At 39.5% G+C, this 15,557-nt stretch overlaps 1 protein-coding gene and 1 long non-coding RNA gene across 2 annotated transcripts; one reads left to right on the top strand and one right to left on the bottom strand.

Annotated features, from left to right (window-relative positions):
* Positions 1 to 7: 7 nt before the first annotated feature.
* Positions 8 to 7,589, top strand: LOC146653336 (polypeptide N-acetylgalactosaminyltransferase 17-like). The gene is made up of 6 exons (XM_085380906.1): positions 8 to 465; positions 1,958 to 2,143; positions 2,313 to 2,482; positions 2,795 to 2,890; positions 6,390 to 6,551; positions 7,553 to 7,589. Exons 1-4 carry the CDS (start codon positions 445 to 447, stop codon positions 2,838 to 2,840), a joined length of 423 nt encoding a protein of 140 aa, XP_085237032.1. The 5' UTR covers positions 8 to 444; the 3' UTR covers positions 2,841 to 2,890; positions 6,390 to 6,551; positions 7,553 to 7,589.
* LOC146653337 (uncharacterized) lies at positions 1,102 to 2,888 on the bottom strand. The gene is made up of 2 exons (XR_014907330.1): positions 2,549 to 2,888; positions 1,102 to 1,674 (listed from the first exon to the last, which is right to left on the bottom strand). It is a non-coding gene; the product is annotated as an uncharacterized LOC146653337 (long non-coding RNA).
* Positions 7,590 to 15,557: the final 7,968 nt, after the last annotated feature.

Here is a 15,557-nt window from a genome sequence, read left to right as displayed (position 1 = left end):
AGGAGTTTCCAAAATACTCAGACCAGTCCTTCTGTCAACAACAACCATGCCTAACGTGTCTTAAATCTTCTTTCTTTTCCATTTTGATGCTCAGTTCTTCTGTGAGTACCCTGCCGAGATCCACTTTCTGGGTAAATTATTCATTATGAGAGCAGTTAATCTCCTTTTGAAGCTTGTGGATGTGCACAACAATTCTACCTAACAGTGAGAGGTCAATTCAGGGTCCAGTGGTTTGATCTCACTCACAGTCCTGCATGAATGAATTCACAGCACCATGTCCTGTTCTCATCTGTTCTTCAAGGGGTTTTCCTCTGAAGCCTCTGTGTTTGTTTAAGGGCTGTGTTTTTCTGTGGCTGGGATAGTTCCTAATTGGTCAGTTGCTGGCTTTGCACATTTGTTCTCCAAACCTGCAGAGGATACCTCAGTCTTGACCTGCTGATTTTGATGGCTATCATTGTGAATGAAGTAAGGATTACAGCTAGGTCATTGGATTCCACCACTGATCAACTTAGAGATTGTAGCTACATGATGCCCTTATTTGGGCATGTCCATTTTTCCTGAGGTTGTGTAGAAGCTTTTGGAAAAAGGGATGAGTACCACTGGCTGTTTCCAGAGAGGATCCTGGGAGGAAGTTATCTTGTTCAGCTTCCTATTTCTTCAATAGCAAGTCTGCTAGGTCAAAAAGCTCTTTTTTAAAGTTTTGCATTAAGAGCTGTTTCAGTAGCTCTAGATGCACCATAACATTGTTCTAGCCATTCTGATATCATTTTCAGCTCAGCTGCTGGGTGGTTTGTATGAGGAGATAATTGATTCAACCTTCATGCTCTGAGGTTTCTTTTCTAAACCACTTCACAAGCAGGTGAAGCTCTTCTGCTGCAGTTAATTCTTAAACCTTTAGCACCAAAAATGAATGATGTCCAGTAGTTCTCCACTTTATCATTATACTTTCTTTGACCTCTGTTAATGAGAAGCAACAAAAGGAACGAATCTTGGTCAGGAAGAAGAAATACTCTTGTACACATTTAAGGCTATTCATCATCTCTCTCCTCCATATCTCTCTGATCTGGTTCAGATCACTGCCCCATCTCGATGTCTTAGATCTTCTTCTTCCCTTTCTCTCTCCGTCCCTTCCCCCCGTCTTGCCACCATGGGGAGCAGGGCTTTCAGCTGCTCTGCTCCACGACTCTGGAATTCCCTACCTCCTGATTTAAGAAATATCTCTTCCATCTCTCTCTTTAAGTCCCAACTCAAAACTCACTTGTTGTCTTATGCTTTTATGATTGTGTAAACTGCTTGCTTTTATGCTTCTTTTTTTATTCTGTTGTTGTGTAGCTCTTGGGGCTATGCTAGCATTCATGTCTTATTGTTCTGGCCCGCTGTCCTACATCAAAGCTGGGAAATAGCATGGTGAACTGTAGAAGATGTTTTGGCCACATCTTCAAGCATGACTTGTGCTTCTGACCGTCTCTTCTTGTTGATCTTTAATGACATGCCTGGAATCATCATGGTGTATTCGCTGACTGGGAGAGTGCTCTGGATGATACGTTGTCACAGCAAACAATATAAGTAAAAAAACATGCATTTATGTATGTATACTCACAGTTGGAGCTTAAAAGTTAACCCAGTGCTGAAGTGCCGAAAACCTCAGCTCCTCTTGATGCCCCTTAAGGTTGGCTAGAAAAAAATGAATAAAAGCAACAATTAGATATTTTTTATATAACAGAAAACAAGAAGAAAAACCGAGAAGGACTTCTAAATGTACAGATTTAGCTTTCATTAGTTCCAGCACAAAGAAAACACGTCCTTCCAGGTGCTCTATGCTCCAGCTGTTAGCTGTAATTGACTTTATAAATCAGGACATCGCGGCGACTGTGCATCTGCCTATTTATATTTCCTGCTGCCCAGCAGCCAGCAGTATATTATTGTGAGCTTTAATTCATACTCCTACTACCCACAGGTGTGGCTGTGTGGAGGCAGTATGGAGGTGCTGCCTTGCTCCAGAGTGGCTCATATTGCACGAATGAAGAAACCTTACCACAGTAACATAGCTTTCCACACACGCCTTAATGCCCTGCGTGTGGCAGAGGTCTGGATGGATGAGTACAAGTCCAATGTCTACCTGGCCTGGAACATCCCCATGGAGGTGAGAACGGCATTTTTCTGCACCAAGACCTCTCTTAGAGAGGATGCTGTCAGTCATGCTTGTCTGTTTGTGACTATCAGATGTCCATGTTCAGAGCCAAACAGTTTTTCTTTTGGTTCCACAATTTATGTAGAGACTTTAGGCATAATAACTTCCTTTGCTCTTGCAGAACCACGGTATTGATTACGGAGACATATCACAGAGGGTTGCACTGAGGAAGAGTCTGCAATGTAAGAGCTTTCACTGGTACCTAGACAACGTTTACCCAGAGATGAGGAGGTACAACGATACGCTGTTCTACGGTGAGGTGAGCCATGAAGGACAAAGACACAGGAAAAAGTAAGTTTGTAGATGTAAGATCTGATGTACAAATTAAACCACTGAAATTAAATAAATGATACTTACACAAAGTCCTAAGAAACTTGTATCTCCTCCACAGACCAAAATATAACAAGAAAGCAGGGACTCAGACAGCATGTACATCCACATCTTCTCAGCTGTTAATAGAAAATAAATGAGATTTAGAACTTTGTCTGATCCACACTGACACATCCTTGTTTTTAGCCTTTATACATTTTTAATCGGTAATTATTTTGGGGAATATTCATATTTTATGAATTAAGTCTGACTCTTTTTTTTTGTGTATTTAAGGTCCGCAATTCTAAAGCAAGCCACCTGTGTATGGATCAGGGTGTGAAGGAGAACCACACAGCCACCCTGCACCCATGCCATGGGTGGGGTCCTCAGGTACAACACTCTTCCTCACCACCATACTAAAGAGTATACTCCATCTTTTCCAGTTGCTTTGCTTTCTCATGAAAACATACAGTGAGCTTCTCCGGTGATGTGATTTGCAGCTGTGTCTCAATCACAGGCTCAGCTGAAATCCTCCAAGGAGCGAGTTCTGCTGTCAGAATAAAATTGTGTCTTGCACTTTTTGTGTTGAAGCCCTGAGTCAGCCAGTGTCAGCTCTTCATCCCTTCAGCCCTAAGGGCCTCTCTTTTTAGCTCACAGTGGTAAACAGGTGCTTTAGGCAGAAAGTCAAGGCTTCAGTGGTAAAATGCTAAAGGAGCTAAAATTTCAATTCAATTCTGGAAAAATGAGTGCCGCTGATAGGTTTGTAGCTTGAACCCATCCGCTGGAACGTTAAAGGCAATATAATTACACTGCAAAGCAAGACACGAAGTAGGCAAGCTTCATGTTACTCGTGCACGGGAGAGAACCGGACAATCGCCGTTCCTTCGCTTGGCCCCAGTTGCTCTCGTCCGTCCTCCCGTACCACTGTCCTTTTATTGAGGTTACATGAATATGCATAAGTTCGTTAACATATGACGTCTACATACACACAAAGAGTAATAAATTCAAATTCAAATTTTATTTGTCACATACACAGTCATACACAGTACGATATGTAGTGAATGCTTGGACAACTGCTCGTGACCTAAAGAAAACAAAAAAGGAAAGGCTATGAATAAGGTAGGAAATAAATATGAAAAATTAAAAAGGGGTAAATTTAACTAGGAAGGAATAAAATATAAATTAAGGTTAAAAATGAAATAACTGTACAACACAAATTAGAATGAAGGGTAAATTTAACTGGGAAGAATAAGATAAAATATATAAATTAAAGTTGAAAATAAAATAACTGTACAACAAAATACACCAATACACAGTATAGAACTATATAAGAATGTATGAAGAAATCTAAATATAAATAAATATATACACAATAACAGCAGCTGTACAAGTATTAACCGGAAATGAAGAATATAGTGACCAGTGTTGTGCAAAAACAAAGTCCAGAAAGTCCAGTGTGTGTGTAAGAACTGTATGTGTGGGTCAGTACTGTGTGGTGGTGTGATTGAGAGACCGTATCGCCTGCGGGAAGAAGCTCCTCCTCAGTCTCTCTGTGTTGGTCTTCAGGGAGCGGAATCGCTTTCCTGACCTCAACAGAGAGAACAGTCTGTTGTTGGGATGGCTGAGGTCCTTCACGATCTTCCTGGCCTTGGTCCAGCACCGCCTGCTGTAGATTGAGTGCAGGTCAGGGAGCTCGGAGCGGATGGTGCGCTCAGCTGACCGCACAACCCTCTGTAGAGCTCGTCTGTCCTGCATGGTGCTGTTCCCGAACCAGGTTAAGATGTTTCCCGCCAGGATGCTCTCTATGGTGCACGAGTAAAAGTTCCTGAGCACTTTGGAGGGCAGTTGGAAGTCTCTCAAGCGTCTGAGGTGGTAGAGACGCTGACGGGCCTTTTTCACCACGGTGTTGATGTGACAGGACCATGACAGGTCCTGCGTGATGTGAACTCCGAGGTATTTGAAGCTGTCCACTCTCTCCACTGGGCACTCGTTGATGACGGGGGTCTGGTAGTTCCTCTCCTGCTTAGTGCTGAAGTCCACTATCAGCTCCTTTGTCTTACTGACGTTTAGAAGGAGGTTGTTCCTCTGGCACCAGTTCTCCAGATTCCTAATCTCCTTCAGGTAGGCCGTCTCGTTGTTATCAGAGATCAGGCCCACCACGACGGTGTCGTCAGCAAACTTGATGATGGTGGTGGAGCTGGTAGTGGCCACACAGTCATATGTGTACAAAGAGTACAGCAGGGGGCTCAGAACACACCCCTGGGGGGCTCCAGTGCTGAGAGTGGTGGAGGCTGAGACATGTCCGCCCATCCTTACTGCGTGCGTGTGTGTGTGTGTGTGTGTGTGTGTGTGTGTGTGTGTGTGTGTGTGTGTGTGTGTCTGTGTGTGTGTGTGTGTGTGTGTGGACTGCTGATCAAAGGGTCAAACATCCTTGGTCAGGAAGAGGGTAGCCTCCCCCTCACCCTAGATGGTTCATCCTAGATAACACGGTGAGGAAGTCCTGCAGTTCATCTAAACAAAGACTAGACTAGAACAGACGCAACTACGTTAATCCTACCATAAAACAATAAAACACGGTATGACCTCTCATGCTCCCAAAGTGCTGTCTAATACACACACAGTTTGCAGACTATCAAGGATCAAAACCTCTACCAATCTACAATTAATTACAAAACTCTAAGCATATATAAGTAAATATTTCTAAGCATAAATGACAATCAACAATACAAATCGAACAGCCGCATCACACTTTCTTCACAAGACATGCTTCAGTTGCATTTTTTAAAGTTATCCTTTTGATGGAACAAAAAGTCTTCAGTTTTTATTAGACCACCAGTTTTTCACACTTGCACTTCCACGGAGATAAAAGCGACCCCATGGTGTCTTAGCGTGGGTTCTCTCCAGGTAGTCCGGCTTCCTCCCACAGTCCGATGACATGCACGTTAGGTTAAATGGTGACTGGCTGTAGGTGTGTATGCAAAACAGATAAAGCACATAAGTGCATAAAATAAAGTGCGATATGAATATCTGTGAAAAGATGAATGTAACTTGTAGTGGTCAAAGATACTAGAAAAACATTTTAATAAATACTCTGTTCTTAAGAAGAAGCAGTGACATCTAGGGACCACAAGTGGGATTTTTAAGATTTTGAGTCCAAACGCTGTTAAATCACCTAACTTTTGTATGATGTACTGCAAACAGGATGCAGTTACTCTGCAAAAAGACCCAAACTGGGCTGACTGGGTGGTTGATGGAAAGCTTTATCTTTATATCTTTTGCAAGGCATTGCAACCACTATTCATGCTTTGTTAGGAACAGAATGCGATATAAACAATTTCCAATCAGTCTTTATCGTCAGCACACTCAAAGCCTCAGAGCTAGATGCAACCAAAGGAACTGTTTTATCTGCACTGCTAAAGTGGAAATTACTATTAATCTGAACGAAAAAGCTGAAGTGAAAGACACAAAGGTTAGAAAACAGAGCGGGAAGAATCTGACTCACTTCTGCTTTTTCTTTCTGTCAAGTTGAGAAAACTGCAGAATTTGGTGTATATAAAATGTTAGGGCTATATGTGGGTTAGAACTCTGCTGAAACAACACTGTGATTAGCAGTGATGTACAGGAAAATCTTTGTGTTTAGCACTCAGTGAAGAACAAAGACATGTTTGCCTCTCAGCAGTATTGGGAACAACACCATCCTCTTGTTCAAAGCAGCAAAAAAAAAACCCAACAGCTTGCATAATCAAGGAAAATTCCTGCCAGGTTACCTTCAACTTGTACATCATCACATACTTATTTCATCGTTAGCTAATAAAGAGAAGAGTATTCACTCAGCCAGTTCAGTAACTTTCCGTTTACTGTATGTGTGACGTATCTGTTTTCCTCTTAGTTAGGACGCTACACTAAAGAAGGTCAGCTGTTTCTGGGACCCCTAGGCAGCACTGGTGAGGACACTCGTTGTGTGGTGTACGATCAGATGAGCAACTTTCCTCAGCTCCTCAATTGTGAAAAGGTGACCAACGTGAAACAGAAGACATGGCATTTCTCTCAGGTCAGAAGTGTAAAGAAATCTCTTTTTCAATGATATAACTGAGTGTTTATAAGAGAAACTAAAATTTACTGGCATAGAGTTGAGAGGAAAAGTATCTATATGTCAGATTTTAAAAGGGACCTATTGAGCTCATGTCTGGGTCCATTCTTTTTTCTCTTGGACTCTAATATGAGAGTAGCTTTGCATGAATCTTCATTTCTCTCATACTCAGCATTGCTGCAGCCCCGTAGTTCATGCTTTATCTGACAGAACCGCCTTTATATTCCGAATACCTCCGTTGAAGCCACCTTTCTTTGTGTTAAAACCCTCACAAACAGAAGGTTTAACACCGGGGCCAGTAGGACTTCACAGATAGATCTGTCTGTTTGTGATGACTATATTAGGATATCATCTCTGCTATTACTGAAATCAAAGCAGTCTGGTTAACGGGGATATTTGCACATAAATTGAGACTTTGGCTATGATTAATATGAACAATAACTGTTGTAAAATTATATTTATCTAGAAAATAAGGGGTCCTCTTAAGACAACTAAACCCAGACTGCTTAAAGGGTAACAAGCGACTCAATATACCTTTTACTTTGGCATTGATTCTCTTTTTCTTTTAATGTGAAAAACCTTTTGTAAGTCAATTTTCTGTTGGTCTTTTAGTTCTGTTTGGGTAACCTTTAAAAACTAAAGAGTTACAGCCTGTAGCACGGGAAGAGGAGAGCTTGAACAGTGATGCTGCAGACCTTCTGCCACATCGATTCTTTGTCACACAGCAGGACAAGCAGTGAAGAGTCCTGCAGACGTAGAAGTCTTAGGGAAATAGGGAGACCTTACTTATTTTATATAGATGTAAGGTAAAAAGTTAGTGCCATTTGTTTAAGAAAGAGGTTGCAACAGTTCACATAAGGCCCGGTCTGGTTACATACTGTTCTGTCACCATCACGCATTGTTCACAGACCATCTGTGAAATCTGTTAAAACCAAAGTATTGTATCTCCTTCTGCCTTGCAGAACGAATCGATCATAAATCGGGCTACTGGACGCTGTCCTGGAGGTGGTGCCGGCTAATGTTTACTCCGGCCACCTGCTGGTCCTGCAGCCCTGCTCGGGGCAGAGGTGGACCATCAAGAACACTATGAAGCAGTGATCGCCTGGCCAGTTTCATTGGGACCAATTACAAAGGCTATTTCCAAGAGCTGTCACCTGACGTTACCTTGGCCAGTGGACAATCAATGATGCGGGGGCTCCTTAGCTTTTGAAATAAGACTCAAAAATAGATGGCTTTAAGGAGACGAGTGATGAGGTGGTTTGGAAACAATTGATGTTTTTTTGTTTTGTTAGTTTTTTTTTAAAACATGGACATTCAACGTGGTGAAAGTTTAGCATGAGGACCATTTCTCTATATGAATTTTACAAACTTTCAATGTGATGTTGCCATAATTCCTGTGTGCCACTTCTTTACAGTGTTTAAGTTTTAGTAGACATTTAATCGACCAAAGCGTGTTCTTTCTTATGTGAAGGGGAAAAAAAGTTTCCATCTTCCATCAGTCTTTCTGCAATATTTCATTCATTTTGTGCCACGGACCGGCCCTAAATAACTAAAATGTGTTCATAACACACGGGAAAAGACACAGGGGAACTGAGGTAACGATAAAAACAATAAATATGAACGATAAAACGAAGAAAAAAACCCCCGGTAAACCATAAATTGCACACCTGAACCTCAACACTCGCGGCCCGGTACCAAACGACTCACGGACCGGTACCAGTGCATGGCTCGGGGGTTGGGGACCGCTGGTCTATGGTACTTAGAAATTAAGGAATGGCTACTCGTGACAGGAGAAAATTTTACACAGTTTAGCAAAAATGCCTGAAAAGTGATTCTTATGTTTTTCAGAAAATTCAAATCCTTGTAAATATTTATAATTTGAAGAAAAATATGCTAAAAATATTACTTGGTGTACTTTTTTTTTCAAATCACCCCAACAAGGACTCTGGGCTAAATCTCACTTCTATGTTTTATGGATTCTGACTTTTATTGCTATTTTTCCACCAAGCATTCTGTAGCATCAGATGCAATATATCTCGTAGCATGAAGTACTGTAAGCAGTTGGGTACAAAGTTTCTTTGCGCTAAGTTAATTTATTTGGTTAACTGCTGTGTGCCATAACTACTGAAAACCTAGTCAAACATAGGAAGCACTTTTTTGGACAAAGGGTTGGAACATGACGAGAGAGGAGGATTGAATCAGGAATGCACAAAAGTACCAATAGTGGAAATGCAGGAGGCCTTAAAGGCTGAAATTATTAACGTACTGAGATGTATATGATGTCATATATTAAATTGCATAAGTGTGATCAGCTGGATTTTTGCTCCCAAGATTGTCTTCCAATAAACAACTGGTTTCCTGGGTTGTGCTTTGTTACTGTGTTTTAGGATACATCTGCAGTCTTTAAATTTGTCATACTTTAATTAGTATGCTTATTTTTTTCAGTTTATTTATTTTCAAGCTTGTTTGTAATTTTTTGCTGCTAAACTCATGCTTTATTTTGCTTTTCTGGACTATAAATAAGGTAGAGACAGCAAAGATGAGCTACCATGCTGGCCTGCTCTCCTTTTAACTGCTCCATCCATTTTCATGGTTGTGGTCAAAATATTTTCGGCATGCTGTGAGATTAGTCCTCAAAATCATCCCCCAAAATAGACTACTTCAAAAGAGATTTCACCCTCAGCTTCCAGCTGCATGGCATCTGCTGTAACTTACACCAATCTCGACTTAAGAGTACTTTCATCACATTTTTTATAAAAGCGCTTCTACACAATATTACCCAGCCACAAATAAAGCAGCCAGGTGGCCGAACATTAAAGGGACTGTTCTATAAATGACAAGTTATGGGTTCAATCCTGAAGCAACCATATGTCCTGTAAATAGTGTCCTTGAATCAGACACTGACCTCCTACTGCTTACTCTCGCTAAACTGCTCTGGATGAAGCATCAGCTTAAATGCTTAAGATGTAAATAAAACAGGAGGAGACTGCTGGGAGCACAAGGGCCTGTTTCTAGCAGAGAGGGGGAGAGAGGAGTGAGGCGGCTCTGAGGGACAGAGCCTGCATGCTAACATAACACTGAATGCTGATCAGACTCTTAACGAAGAGACTGCTCATCGTTCTCTGGCGTGAAATAGGATTACCATATGTTGGTTAAAGTCCTGCTAAATGTAAGCCAGCAGTAAATGCTAACAAGGACAAACTGATCAAATAAACTCACTGCGTTACTTAGATAAGGTTGTATTTATGGGGATGGAAATTTGTATAATTTGTAGATTTTAGCATGTAAAAAAATGGAGCTATTTTTAAAGGATGACAAAAAATCTAGAAAATGAATGTAATTCATTGACATTATTGTATCATAGTTTGCATTGTTCTGACCAGCAGTGTCCTGCAGCTCCCTGTGAGCACTTAATGAAAGAGGTTATGGTTTAATGTCAGAGCCAGAGAACTCACAGTTGTCAAATATGATTTTGCTCTAATATGCACCATGTGGCGCTGTATGTTTTCTGTGATTGGAGGGTAGTGTCACTGCAGCTGTCACCCCAGCCCTGCTCTCTGCTCTGCCTCGGGAAAAAAGCAGCAGAGATACAGATGTAATTACTTGACAGAACAGCAACACTGTATGAAAATGTGACAATTTCATAAAACCCACTGCAGCAAGGGTAACAGATGATACAACACACAATACTGTGCACAACTCTTTAGGCACAGATGTTGGCAGCGAAGCATGGTGAAGCATCCCGCTGTTTTAGTTTTTGTTGTTTTGGGGGTTTTTTGCAGAGAGCATGTCAAAACTAGAGACTAGAACTACAATTAGATCTTTTATCATGCAAAATAATCAGATCGCTTAAGTTCATTCTGTAGCGTGACAATGACCCCAAACAGAGCCAGAGTAATAGCTTCAGAACATGTACTGAATGTGCTTTATTAAAGGGTTTTTTATCAGACTGTGATTTACGTTTACTTCACCTTATGTGTTCATTGTTGAGTAAAAGCTATTGATACCAATTATTTTTATACTATATCCTCACTTCACAGTGAGAATCAAAATCTGTTTCTTCTTTCTTTTGTACTAAACATGTTCTCACACTCTGGAGCCATTTTGGTAACATCTCCAGGCACTTATTTGTCCAATTATTTTTAAGCTATATCTATATTAACTTTAATTTCAGTGATCATAAAAGTTATATACTAGAATAAAAACAGTTTTAAAGTTTTAGAATAGAATAGGATAAACCTTTAATACTGCACAGATGAGAAATTTGGGTGTTACCCAGCTCTTATGGCAAGGGGAATATAAAATATAAAATTGAAAAATTTATAAATTATAAAATTTGCTGACTTTGCACCAAATGGCTCCAGAGTGTGAGAACATGTTTAGTACAAAAGAAAGAAGAAACAGATTTTGGTTCTCACTGTGAAGTGAGGATATAGTATAAAAATAATTGGTATCAATAGCTTTTACTTTTACTTTTACTGTAGCGCCGGTGTCCTTCTATTATAGTGATACTAAACAAGGCAGGAAATTATATTTTTATTCTACAAAATGAAATGAATGTATCTACTCTGCAGAAGTGTTTGTGAATTTCAACAGATCGATTAGCTTGCTGCATTATATGTATGAACTGCATTTTTATCAGTTGCAGTTTCACCATCTCAGTGCCTAATGCTTCCCTCTTGTGGTGTCATGGTGGTTAGAAATAAATATGATATGTTATATGAAGTATATAATAAAAGCAAAGGCTTCACGTAAAGAGGGATTGGGACAGCTTTTTAAGCAGGGTGACCTGCAGTATCCCACTGATTAACAGCCTCAACTGACACGTTCATGATGACTTTTGCTTTGTTCCCATTCCTCAGATCGATTTTCCCTTTATAAGGTTTGCTAAACCAGATGCTATATTTATGCTAAAAGTGGCCATAAAGAGTAAGGTCAGAAGGAGGAAAGGTAATACAGCAATGAAGAATAAAGGCAAAGTCAAAGACCGATTCCAGCTTTAAAAGCTATCTATGTATTTTTTTGTACATAGATTTATATGAAAAAGATGATCTGATTTCTAGCAGCAAAGGGCACATGCAAAAAAGCATTGGCAGGATAAATTCAGTTAAAGCAGTTAAATCAGTGCAAAGGTACAGAAAAATACTTATATTAGTTTGGAAATCAACAAGCAAAGAAATCCAGATAGATGTGATTTTTCCCATTCAATAGTACTTTTAATGTTCATAATTAAAAATGCTTTTGATTAATTTTGTCAGTAGGAGTAAAAGTTTGATGATTTTTTTCTCAGTTTTACTGCTCCATTAATAATAAGTGTTTAATAATTAATAATAAGTGAATCCAAGTTTTACCCCAATGTTTCCACCATTCCTCTCACCTAACCCTCATTTCCTCTTCAGGCCTTGCCTTTCAACCACACACACCCTCTACAGCAAATTAACAATATCTGAAAGTCATGTCCTTAAGAAATAAGAGGGGAAAATCGAGTTAAGACCCAACACAGGACCTGAAAGGTGCATCTAGCCCTTCAGCTGATTCATCTACCGTTTGCTGAACCCTTGTCAGAAATTGTTAGAAGAAGAAGAAGCTATTCTTAAGGATGGGAAACTCTTGATTGATGGAATCTTGAATATAGAAAAGTAACAATGGATTTTAATCCACAATGTAATGCCATTGGGAAAGCATGTGATTGGCAAATGCATCATTTTTCAGGATAGCAATGATCCCCAAAATACTGTCAGTACAGTAAAAGCATACCTGGATAGAAAAACATACAATAGAACAGCATCAGTCATGGCTTGGCCTCCCCAGAGCCCAGACCTCAATATTACTGAAGCAGTGTGGGATCATTGTGACACGAGAACGGAACAAAAGGCGGACAACACCCAAAGACGTGCTCTGAATATCCTTCAAGAAGCCTGGAAAACTGTTCCTGTGGAAATGACAAGAAAACTAGAACTGAAGAATAACAGTTACAATGCCAAATATTGACTTTCAAGCTTGTTATATTGTTATAAACTCTATTTTACGTATATTTCCATTTATGTTTGCACATGTTCAATAAAATCATTGCTCCTGAGGCAACGAGGAATGGCTAAAGATTTCTGCCACTACTCCATAACAAACATCAACTAAAAGTGTTTTGATAAATGCATTCTATTTGCTTTTTTAAAATCACAAAGTGAGAGATTTTTTTTCAATTTAAGTGAGCATTATGTTAATGTTTTAAATGTCCATGGCATAGGATCAGATCGCTTCAAAGTAAATTATATTTTGAAATGTACAATCCCTTAAACACTGTGTCCTGATCTTGAACTAATAACTACTGAGATCTCAAGTCTACTGCATAATAAGACAAACAGCACCATTTAGAAAATTTCTTTTTATTGCAAGTATTCTTAATGCTTTGATGTTTTGTACAGATTTTCATATTTACAGTGATAATTAGTATTCGTCTAATAAATAATACAACTGAAAGTCATTCTCTAAGCCTACATGTTTAAATATTGCACGTGCAAAGTATGTATAATATGTGCTTGTCCAATAGATATGCTGTCTTAGCAGCTATTTACAATGTTACATAAGAAACAAATGTGGGATCCAACCACCATGCTACTAAAGAGACACTGTGCGTTTCCCCTCCAAAACAAACCCTCCACTTCAGTGATGGAGTCATGCAATTATTCTACTGGGGTGAAGACAGTTTAATTACAGCATCACTGCAATAACAGTATCCATCCAAAAAAAAAAAAAACATCAAATAAAATTTTAATTATTTCTAAATAAGAAATTCGTGATAAAACAGTTTTCCAATTAACCACTACATAACAGTAGTGTCTAGTTCTTATTTGGTAGGAAATGTCCACCAGTGCTGTAACGTTTTCAAAAATAATAGTAAAAGAAAAAAAGCATTTTGATGAAAAACTAAACCAGCGTGACCTACTGTACAAGTTTGTTTAGGCTGCTTTTGCAGCAGTGCTCTTTATAAAGTCTCCAGGGTGTGATAGTAATAAATCATCTGTGAATGAAACCTTTTACACGTTTAAAATCACTTTGTCTGCCATAGGCAAGAAATCTGTTCCTATAAATACACCGTTTAATTATGTGTTCGCATTGCAACTGCTGCTCTGCCAGAAGTGTAGGTAGAGCAAAGTCAACCTATACATTATACATATCCTCATATTTGAACATTCAATATCAATATATTTTCCACATATTGTGAATATAACGCTGAGTGTGCAGAGAGGGAGAAACACGCAAACACCGTGACGAGACAGAGCACGGGCAGTGTGATGTTACTTCACCTCTAGATGGCACTATTGCACAACCTACAACCTTCTGCATCGTTTCACTGGAATGGATGACAAGTACAGTGCAAAAACAATAACAGGAACAAACTGAGTCCGATATGATATACATATTTATGCCAAAAAAAAATGCCCGTTTGATCTTGTGTTTCCATGTAGGAACAGGGAAAAATGTCTATATTGTGTTGTCTGGTTCACCTCGGCAGAGTTCTATGGCTTTGGCAGGAGGGTTGAGAGGAAACAGAAAGGGCCTTTACCGCCTGCACCTGGCATGTTTGTGATGAAGCAGCTGCCTCTACTCCTGCTGAGCCTCCTCCCTGTACCTCTGAACCCGAGTGAGCAGAGAGCACCGACGGTCATGCACACACACAGATACTGTACACTTCAACAGACACTGGAGATACAAATGATGGGCCATTTGCTAAACCTGCAGCACACACTGCTTTCTATGTGAAAGAACCATTCTGTGAGAAAAACTCTACTGCTCATTTGATCTATGACCTCTGAAAAACAGTTCATGATTTCCATTACTATTCAATTATAAAAAAAAAAAAAGTACATTCCCTGGGTTATACAGCACTGATATGCAAAGCTTAATTGTATATCTGTAACTCTAGAACTGCAGTATTTATAGTTTTCTTAGTTTAATATTTCAATTTCATATCTTCTTCTAAGTATAAAATCCCTTTTGTTATATTTGTCTCGTTAATTTAACTGAAATACACTGAAAATTGCTCACAAATTAAGGTTTATGTGTCAATACAAATGCAGGTTTTATTGCTGGGAGCTTCCCGTGATGCACTGACTATTTCTTCTTCCATGACACTAATGTTTTGTCTTTGCTTCATCATTTATGTACTGTACTGTATCCCCAGTTTTCCAGCGAGGGCTGCGTACATTTTGATTGCATTAACGTTTTTATCCAGCCTTTATGTGCAAGCTTGAGCTGCAAAATTCAAATGTAGTTACTGACAGGCCAAAGTGCAACAGGAAGAGATTAAATGGGATCAAAGGGAGTGGCATTATAAATTCCTTCCTTCCTGAGATTCAAATCCTCCAATCAAAACGGTGCCAGCAATGCAAAGACAGATTCTTTAAAGGATTGCACACAATACAAAGTCAGTCGTTTATTTATTAAAGCACTGTTAATAATTTTAGTTGCTGCTATTTCAAATAAATGTTTGGTACAACAAATTTCTCCGTGTTCTGTCTCAGGCTTTATTCGGGCCCTGGTACTAGAGCTATGGTCTGTTCTTGAGTGCAGCAGTGACGACATCAGAGTGGTCCGTCCCAAACCAACTCCCATTGACCCCACAGATAGGAGTTGCATTAAGGTATTGTATGTATGTGCGTGCGTGTGTGTGTGAGAGAGAGGGAGAAGGAGAAACTTCCTGGAGCCCACAATGCCCCAATTTTTTAGATATCTACATAATAGTACAGACACAGATCTCTTAGAAGTTTTGCTTTTCCATCATGTTTTTAGCTCACTGGTTACAAAGGTGTTTAAATTGATTAAAATTAAATTGATTCCAATTATTATTAACCCAGGACTCAGAATAGTGGTCCATGTGTTGCTGTGATACCAGCAGCCATGTAGAAAATTCACTTGTGAATATTCATATTTAAGAAACTGGCAATAGTGATTTTGTTAACAAGAAAG

The sequence above is a fragment of the Rhamphochromis longiceps genome, linkage group LG14 (genome assembly GCF_057381845.1).
Source record: "Rhamphochromis longiceps isolate RC_006_pf linkage group LG14, R_longiceps_female_GT1.1, whole genome shotgun sequence".
Lineage (NCBI taxonomy): Eukaryota > Metazoa > Chordata > Actinopteri > Cichliformes > Cichlidae > Rhamphochromis > Rhamphochromis longiceps.
Note: the sequence above shows the minus strand (reverse complement) of the source record. Positions and strands in the feature narration are given on the sequence as shown.

Coding starts and splice junctions, on each gene's coding strand:
- LOC146653336 (XM_085380906.1), top strand. CDS start 445: ATGGCTATCATTGTGAATGAA. Junction 2,144..2,312: donor CCTGGAACATCCCCATGGAG/GTGAGAACGGCA, acceptor TTGCTCTTGCAG/AACCACGGTATTGATTACGG. Junction 2,483..2,794: donor GGACAAAGACACAGGAAAAA/GTAAGTTTGTAG, acceptor TGTGTATTTAAG/GTCCGCAATTCTAAAGCAAG.